Source organism: Littorina saxatilis, linkage group LG6, assembly GCF_037325665.1.
Source record: "Littorina saxatilis isolate snail1 linkage group LG6, US_GU_Lsax_2.0, whole genome shotgun sequence".
Classification (NCBI taxonomy): domain Eukaryota; kingdom Metazoa; phylum Mollusca; class Gastropoda; order Littorinimorpha; family Littorinidae; genus Littorina; species Littorina saxatilis.
In genome coordinates, this window is record NC_090250.1 from 40,575,909 (window position 1) to 40,585,853 (window position 9,945).

At 41.9% G+C, this 9,945-nt stretch overlaps 1 protein-coding gene across 1 annotated transcript; it reads left to right on the forward strand.

Moving 5' to 3' along the window:
• The first annotated feature begins 220 nt into the window (after positions 1–220).
• On the forward strand, positions 221–2,224 carry LOC138968187 (uncharacterized). The gene has a single exon (XM_070340737.1). The coding sequence runs from the start codon at positions 357–359 to the stop codon at positions 1,041–1,043; it is 687 nt and encodes a 228-aa protein (XP_070196838.1). The 5' UTR covers positions 221–356; the 3' UTR covers positions 1,044–2,224.
• The last annotated feature ends 7,721 nt before the right edge of the window (positions 2,225–9,945 follow it).

The following is a 9,945-nucleotide window of genomic DNA, read 5'->3' on the forward strand; positions in this document are numbered from 1 at the left end:
TAGTTATATCTTTCATTTGGGAATGAAGTTGCTCAGATCAGCCGTTAACACTAGTACAAAAAGAGAGAGAGAGAGAGAGAGAGAGAGAGAGAGAGAGAGAGAGAGAGAGAGAGAGAGAGAGAGAGAGAGAGAGAGAGAGAGAGGGGGGGGGGCAGACAGACAGACAGACAGAGAGAGACTTCATCTAGATAAATCAATTCTCTATTATCTGTTTCAGCAATGTTGTGATCCTCTGAAGTGACTGGGCCTTCAGGCATACAGCAGTGCCGGTAATCTGCCACCCACCCCTCATTCACCACAGCTACCACCACTAGAGTCCGCATCTGAACCCTTGCCAGCACAGCACAACTAGCACCATGTCGTGGACACCGAGGTCGCGCCGCAACCCGGGCATGATGACGCCATCCTACACGCCCAGCGACACGCCGCGCATGACGCCCTTCGAGGTCAAGATGATGGAGCTGGAGCGCCTCAAGAAGGAGATCTCGCGGAACCTGGGCCGCTTCAACAGCGTGCGCAACGACTACATGGACTGGTTCGAGAAGCGGCGCCAGAGCTTCGTGGACAGCCTCAAGCTGCTGCAGATCACCTTCCCGCTGCTGGTGTCGGACAACAACAACACCATGAAGCTGTTCCGCGAAGTGTACCGCTGCGCCAGCAAGATCCCGAGGCGGGGCATGCCCGTGGAGCGTTGTGCAGACCGCATGAAGGAGTTCTTGGACTTCGTGGACCGCCTGGTGGAGCTGAAAAAGGACCAGGACGTGCTGTACGACAAGCTGTGCGCCTACTGCAACAGCGTGTCCAGGATACGCGAGCCGCACCAGAAGGAGAACGTGGACTTTCTGCAGAAGACGCTGACGCAGGCCTTCGACGAGAACTTTGACTTTGACCGCTTGCACAACGAACGGGACAACCTATTCACGTACCGCGTAGCCCAGCACGACCACAAGTTCCACGGCCTCCTCTCTTACGTTCCCTACCTTCTCAAAGTCTCCACCAACATGTGCTACTGGGCTTGTCAGATTTACCTCGAGAAAGAATGAGCGTTTTGATCAACACGTTGCTTATCAACAGACAAAGACAAAAAACGAAGACAAAACTTGTTAAAAAAAAACGACGGAAATTTAACCTTTTAGATTAATGTGAAGGTAGCTTCCTTGAGGAAGAAGACAAAATAAAGGAGAGAAGGCCGTCTCAGTCTTTGTGCTGCAAGAATGCTGCAGTCCATCGAATGGTTGAAAGACAGTATTTATTTCCCTTTCTTTTGCCTATAAAAGAGGACGGTGGAAGATGGATAGAGAACGGGAACATACCGCTCATGGTTTTACCGTGAGGTCGTAAAACAACACGTATCATCACGGATAGGGAAGAAGTGACTCGTCTGGGTTTGGGATACATTTGACGTGTTCGCCTTTTCGCCTTTTCTGTTGGTGCCAAAATAAACTTGGCATCTCTGGGAGACATGGATGTGTATTTATTGAGTCTTTTGGTTACAAGAAAAAAATAGAGTCTCTGAGTGATGTCTCGTTGTTTAACTTTAAAAGAGGTATGGCTTTACCAGAAGGTGTGTGTGTGTGTGTGTGCATCCTCCAGCAATGCCCCATCTTAGAAAGCCTAAGGAAAACCGTGTGGCCAACTGCAGCACCCCCCCCCCCCTTCGCTACCAGCTGTATGGAGGAAAGGAGGACCTGGAGAAGGAAGTATCATTTGTCTCGCTGTCCGGGCTGACAATATAGGACCAGAGGATGTCCATAATTTGTTATGGGGCAGAATTTTAAAACTGCTTGCCAAGTGCCTTGTATAGGAATGGCTTGTATGGCGGATGGAGGATGTGAGAAACAGAAGGACGTAAGCGCTCTACATGCATACAACATGTGCAACAAGAGTGAGAGTTATGCAGAAACAATCTCCTTGCACCTGAGGGAATAACTAGCACTGAAATGAACAAGCGACTTTCATCCTCAGAAAAGGATGATCGCCGGAAGTTCATATGTTCCTGTGAGAATTGAGGATGGCTTGGCGAGCATGTCATGCCAAGTAACATGTCGAAACGAGGTCAATTCTCGTTGATGACTGTTGCCAGAAAAGGTTTTTGTGGGCTCACCGAGGTGATAATCTGGTACCAAACGAACTCGCTGACTAGAATAGATCCGTTATAAACCTTGGAACATCGCCATTGTATTTGTGCGCGTTCGTCTATGTTCTTTTTGTTATGCCATATATATATATATATATATATATATATATATATATATATATATATATATATATATATATACATAATCGAAAACTGATCTCACTCACCAAACCAAATGTGATAGTGATTGTTTTGTTATGACGTGACTCGTGAAGGATGCGACTGTTGAACGTCAACGACGGAAATATTCTTATCTGTTCCGCTTTAGTTGTGTTTGAAAATTTACTGAAACTTCACGAACTGAAAATAGGCTATCAACAGAGCCTTTAATTAAAGGCACAGTAAGCCTCCCGTAAACCATCACAGACACAGAGCTCCCCGAGCGTCTACATACAGTACAAGCATACTTCCATTTGAACGCTCACCGAACGGGAACATCCTGGCTGCTTTCTGTCGAGCGTGAGAAATTTTCAAAGAATTTATTTTCGTGGACTTGGTCCTCTACAACAATGGCGCCTCGTTTTGGTGCTGGACGGCTGTAATGAATATTCACTGATACCGGAAATCACGCCCGGACAGTAAGCCTCCCGTAAACCATCACAGATACTGTCAGGCTTTTACACACAGTACAAACACCCTTCCATTTGAACGCTCACCAAACGGGAACATCCTAGGTGCACTACGTAAAGAGCGAGCAATTTTTAAAGAATTAATTTTGCAGATTGTCTCGAACACATTTTGGACCCATCCACCCATCCTGAACTCAGGTCAAAAATTAGTTACTTCCCTTCGGGTCTCATTCTATCGATGTAAACTGGCCATAGCCGTGGATCGATGATTATCAGAATGTTTTTGGAACGTGGTGCGTTTTTGCGCTAGACCTAACTTTTAAAATCAAAATAATAAATTGACAGCTTGTTACACCAACATTCTTTAATCATAAAAGAATTCTTTTTTCATCAAGACAAGATCAGTACAATTCGAAGTTGTGAAAGTTTGAAAAAAGAAAAGCCCGGAAGCAGGGTCACGCAAGGGTCGTAGCAGACGACGGTTTATGCATATCGCCGTTCCTCTCAACAGTCAAAAGCCATCGCTAGAGTTCTTGTGAACCACAGTCGTTTGTTTCGTGCATAAAAACGTGCTATTGTAGATAAGCTCACATCGAGTCGCATTCAAATGACTAACTGACGACTACATTGTGAAAAAGGGAAACTGGATCACACGGGTTCACGATGTCTCAAGGGTAAGATAAACCACGCAAAAATAAATTCTTTGAAAATTGTTCGCTCTTTACGGAGGGCACCTAGGATGTTCTCAATCGGTGAGTGTTTAAATGAAAGGGTGTTTGTACTGTGTGTAAAAGCCTGACCGTATCTGTGATGATTTACGGGAGGCTTACTGTGCCTTTAACTGGGCTTTGTACCTGGACTTTTCTCTAAAACAAATATTTTTCTTCTAAACTAATTTTTTTCTTTCTTGAAATGGGACAATCCGCTAATAATTTGGGGCATTTAACGTTAGTTAGAATCTGCTTTGACTGGTTGTGCATTATTGAGTTAGATAGTAGGATGGATTCTGGAAATCTGACATGTTGGGAAGAGAGGGTTGTGCTTAGTAACACCATGGATACTCTGAATATCAAAGGCAGCACCCTGACACTCCCGTTTAGACTACAAATTGTATGTCCAATGAAAGTATTTTGCTACCACGAAACGTGACTGCGCATTACTATACAGTAGAACCCTCCTGTTAAGACCTCACCCCCCAATTTAAGATGTCTTCATTTTTAAGACCCCCCTCCCCCCCCCCCCCCCCCCCCCGTTCACATATGTTGTGTTCATATAGCCTCAGTATATTTACCTCCATTTTGAGACTCCCTCCTTTTTAATCAAGACCTGATATTGTCAGATTTGTTAAGGCCGTAAAAGGGGGGTTCCACTGTATTGTCAAAATCGATGTCCTAATTGTGAATTGCCAGACGTGTTGTTGGTCACTTGGCCGCATTGGCGCTCCTATGTCCTCTTTAGTTACCTGATTGGCCTCGGCTAAGGTGCACAAAGTCAAAACTGGGTCTCATACAAACACGATACCAGCCGCGCGCGCGGGGTAGGATAAGTGTAAATCCCTAACAAATCTGTTTTAACCAATCCGAATATACAGAATCAGTGACGTAGCACAGCTCCTAAAAGTGGTCCGGCCATAAAAAAAATAAAAAGGTACTTCTCCCGGGAAACGAAAAACGTGAACTAAGGTAGATAACTCAGATGTCTCTTCAGTGCAAAACGTCATTGTGCGATCTAAGTCACGACCCCTCCTTCCTCCTAACACAGCGCTGAAGCTTATGAAGACGATTTTTTTTTTTAACAAAAAACTGGTCCGGCCATGGCCGGAGTGGTCGGTAGGGCTGCTACGGCCCTGAGAATTACAGAATATAGAGGGCCCCAAAGGGTTTAAAATCGTGATCGTGATTGGCGATTTTTGACCTTTCTGTGACCGTGATTGCCGAAATTTCCATTTCTGTGATCGTGATGGGACTTTGCCCGTGATCCGTGATGACCAAAAAATCAAGTCTCGTGATCGTGATCGTCGTTTGTATTCGTGATCGTGATGGGCATTATTGCAAAGCATTTTATTTTCAACGAACATTTTTTCACAGCTGTATCACTCTATGATCCTCTATTCGTGTTCGTGATCGTGTAAACAAAAATCAAGGTAACTGTGATCGTGAAAGCTAAAATTTCCCTTCCCGTGATCATGATGATACCCCCCCCCCCCCCCCTTTGGGGCCCTCAATATATAAAAAGGATTTTTGTCTGGAAAGGTATTTGCTTTGTTTGCCTAGGAAATTCCAAGTTAAATTAGCAAAATTTAGAACAAGCAATCATAAGTTGCCAATACATCAGCACAGATTTTTTAATGCTCCTAGAAATGAAAGATTGTGTGATTCTTCTTCTTCTTCTACGTTCCCGGTCTTACTGTTGGGTTTGATGCGTGCATGCCTGGTTTTCTCCTGTAGATGGGTGTCGGCACAGAAGGTCTGCCCGCTGTCCTCAGCCAACATGCTCCGTCTTCATGGCAGCTCAAATTTTTTATCGAGGTTCTCTCCTCTAGATCCGCCGTGTTTCGCCTAGGGGCTTGCGCTGCCTAGTTGATAGGGTCACTTCGTAGAGGATGTGGTCATAGACCACGCACGGTCGGTCTTGGGATAGGGAAACGTTATGCTAGTCCGGAGGGATTACGCCACAATGGCCACCTCGCGAAGACCCAGGGTCCTAGACTAGGGAGGAAAGATTGTGTGATATGTGCGATAAAAATGAATTAGGTGATGAGTTTCACTATTTGTTCATTTGTACCGATGAAAGTATAGTGTCTGAAAGAAGAAAATTAATTAGTCCTTATTACCGATCCCACCCAAATTGTTTAAAATATGAACAGTTAATGAATTGTAAATCTAAGATAAAACTAATGAAGCTAGCAAGATTTGTAGCCCATGTTATGATTTTAGTATGTTAGCGTTACATCTAGTTTCTTTATTGGTATGTATATATGTATAAAATACATGCTTTTGTTTTGTTTTGTGTTTTTACAAAAGATGCATGGCATAATGGTATTGCCAATTTATTTCGGCTGTATATTATCGTTGTCCGCTTAATGTATACATATTACCTGTCTGATTTCTTACCTGATTTAAATTTTGTTAAACCTATTTTTTGTTTGTTTTTGTTTTTGTATGTATGGAAGTGTATATTGCCAATTTATTTTGGTTGTATAGTATTGTTGTATTTGTCCGCTCAATTTGTATACATTAACTGTCTGGCAACACTAGATTAAGACGTATACCACGTTACGCAAAACAAAATTATTCAAGCGATTGTTTCTGTGTGTTTTTTCTTAATTTTTTGTCATCTTCATATTTCTTCTTACATGTATCAATTATTCTTAGTACATGTACTGCCAGTGAATAAACATTACTGGAATGGGACAGGGGGGGGGGGGGGGGGGGGGAAGGGCAAACGAATTTATCTTACACAAGATTTTTCCCTGAAGCTAATATGAAGATCAAAGAAAAGAAAATAAGTTGTATAAGTCATTCTTGACTTTCTATGGAACATGTAACTACATTTTCCTTTTAAAAATTGAAACGTTACGACCAAAAAGGCGTTTGTACATCGGTATTGTGTTGTGTGTGGAATGTAGAATGTGTGAAGATATATGCGTTTCCTCCACGAGTGGTGACCAACTGTAAGAAAAGAGCTGACCTGTGATATTTTGTGTCAAGTGAAATGATAAAATGGTCATTTGACGGAAAAAAGGAGTTACATTTCTTTGTTCATAACATTTCGTTTGAAAGTTGGAAGATCGGCTGGTTGGTTGGTTTGTTGGTCGCTTGGTTTGGCTGTCTTCATGCTTCATGAAGGATTTTCATCACCGAAGATTTTTTCAAATAAATAAATAAAAACTTCAACAAGGGCATGGTTGGTTCAGACGATCGCTTTAATAGTGAAAGGAAGTATTACTAAGGGTGACGTGACTCTATAACAGAATTATAGTTAGAGTGAGGGTGTGACAGTGCTGCCTCAACTTTCACAAAAAGCCGGATATGACGTCATCAAAGGTATCTATCCAAAAAATAAAAATAAATTGATATCGTACCCAGAAACTCTCATGGGAAGTTTCAGGAAGATCGGTCCAGTAGTTTTCTCGGAATCACTCTATACACACACACATACAAACACCATCACCCTCGTCTCGATTCCACGTCTATGAACATTCAGTCAAAACTTGATTAAATGTAAAAAGCAAGAATTGCAAATCAACAATAATTACAATTAATGAGAACGTGTTGATTACCTGTACGTGTCTTGTTAATAACGGGGTTTTTTCACCTGCCGACAACAGTAAACAGAAACGTACGGAAACATTCGTATACCAGATCTGAATAACAGTACACGCCTGTCATGGCAATTTAGCTCTTGCCGTAACTCTAACCTAATTTGTTGCTGTCTTTATCATTAATTTTAATTTTGTTGGGCATGTACGAAGCAGATGGTCAATTTAACAATAGTTGCCAAGCCACAGGTGCCTACGCATGTAACACATAAATGAAACGTCGCAGGCTTATAATTTCAACGGAACAAAAACAGTTTATTGTTACGTTATTTTGATAGAATGTTTATGTATTTGATGTTATGTTAAATAATATTGTTTATGCATAGTTAATATGTAAAGCGTGGAGAGCATGGATCACTGTGGTTCGCACTATATAAGCTGTCAGTATTAAGTTAACGCGTACAGCCTGAGAGCTGTTGCATCAAATTCACTGAATGATATTAAGTAGAAAGCAAGTTTTTGTTCTTCAACTGTAGCTCTAGAGACCACTAACTATTGATAATTATGGTTTGAAATTAAACTTCTTCATTCAAGTGTCGTGCTTTTATAGACTTGATCACCGAGTCGCCAATTCTGTCAGTTCGTATGTTTGACCTAACTAAAAATATATTCTTCAGAAGTCTCGTCACAAGTAAGGGGCATAGGCATCAGAATCGTTTGTTTGTTGCTGCTAGCTTTCCACTGCAAGGAAGCGACCCGTATTACCCCAGCGATGAGATAATAAGGTAATAACAAGTCGCGTAAGGCGAAAATACAACATTTAGTCAAGTAGCTGTCGAACTCACAGAATGAAACTGAACGCAATGCCATTTTTCAGCAAGACCGTATACTCGTAGCATCGTCAGTCCACCGCTCATGGCAAAGGCAGTGAAATTGACAAGAAGAGCGGGGTAGTAGTTGCGCTAAGAAGGATAGCACGCTTTTCTGTACCTCTCTTCGTTTTAACTTTCTGAGCGTGTTTTTAATCCAAACATATCATATCTATATGTTTTTGGAATCAGGAACCGACAAGGAATAAGATGAAAGTGTTTTTAAATTGATTTGGACAATTTAATTTTGATAATAATTTTTATATATTTAATTTTCAGAGCTTGTTTTTGATCCGAATATAACATATTTATATGTTTTTGGAATCAGCAAATGATGGAGAATAAGATAAACGTAAATTTGGATCGTTTTATAAAAGAAATATTTTTTTTACAATTTTCAGATTTTTAATGACCAAAGTCATTAATTAATTTTTAAGCCACAAAGCTGAAATGCAATACCGAAGTCCGGGCTTCGTCGAAGATTACTTGACCAAAATTTCAACCAATTTGGTTGAAAAATGAGGGCGTGACAGTGCCGCCTCAACTTTCACGAAAAGCCGGATATGACGTCATCAAAGACATTTATCAAAAAAATGAAAAAAACGTTCGGGGATATCAATCCCAGGAACTCTCATGTCAAATTTCATAAAGATCGGTCCAGTAGTTTGGTCTGAATCGCTCTACACGCACGCACGCACACACACACACACACACACGCACATACACCACGACCCTCGTCTCGATCCCCCCCTCTACGTTAAAACATTTAGTCAAAACTTGACTAAATGTAAAAATGAAGAACAAAAAACTCCCAAAACTGAGCGGACATCAAAGTCAGACTTTTACTTCTAATACGGTTGCATTTTACTCAGAATTACACTTTCATCACACAAGGTAGCCAAACAAAGGGACTTGTGATGGGTAGGTAATTACTAACTATCTATTGGCAGGCCTACCCCCTGGCCAGTTAGAAAAGGTTATAAAACAGATCCAAAGCAGAAATGTCTATTGCCTTATGTGCAGATACGGGAATGAATTGGTTTATCATGTGTTTGTCTCTCTGTCTGTCTGTTTGTTTGGTTTGTGGGTTGTTTTGTGGTACTGATCACCTTTGATTTGTTGTCTGCTTAACTGCTGATGATTGACTTAATTAGCTGATGAATTGAGTGAGTGAGTGAGTGTGTTAAGTGTTTGTATAGTCGAGGGAGGAGAGAGTATGATTGATTGACGATTGATTCCTTGCCAGATTGATTGATTGACACTACACAATATGTTCACTGCAATGCAACTTTGTGTTCCAAGTGTGTGTATACATATGTGTATGTTTGTGTGTGTGTACGTATGTGTGCGTATATAGGTACATACGTGTGTGTGTGGGTGTGTGGGTGTGAAATAGAGAGAGTGTGTGTTTGAAAATTGGAAATAATATGAAAGAGAATCATGACAAGAATACAATCACTTTGCAACCATATCTTTATTCTCTGTTCAAGCAACAAAGTAAGTCTCGTCTCATGCATATTGTTTTGAAATACAGTAAAACCTCCCACTAACGACCTTGAAAATGTCCAGAAAAATCGGTCGTAAAAAGGAGGGGTCTTTATTGGGAGTTTGGGAGGTATACTTTTTTCACAGGGGTGGGAACTGTTGGGCAGTTCAATCTTGAAAGTTGTGTCCGTTATCCTATTGTTGTTCCCATTTGATGTGCATATGGATAAGCATGATGTACGTGCATACACCAGCGCACACACGGGCAGACATAACACACACACACACACACACACACGCACACGCGCGGTCTCATAGGTAAAACTCGGTGATTGACCCCGGGTAAGAAGGTCAGTGTCTGTAACCTGGGACAGGAAGAGTTTTCTGTCAGACATCAAAGGAGACCGTCCCATAGGTAAAACTTGCTCATTGGCAAGTATGGGACATTGACCCGAGGTCTCAGTTGGTGAGCACACACGCACAGAATACGTACACATCAGTCGTTCAAACTGCCCTTTCCCAACCCCTCCGCATATCCCCCCCCCCCTCCCCTTCCCCCCTCTCCTTCGAGGGCAGTCCTTCAATTGTGACAGCAATAGGTGAGAAGATGACAGCCGTGGGCCA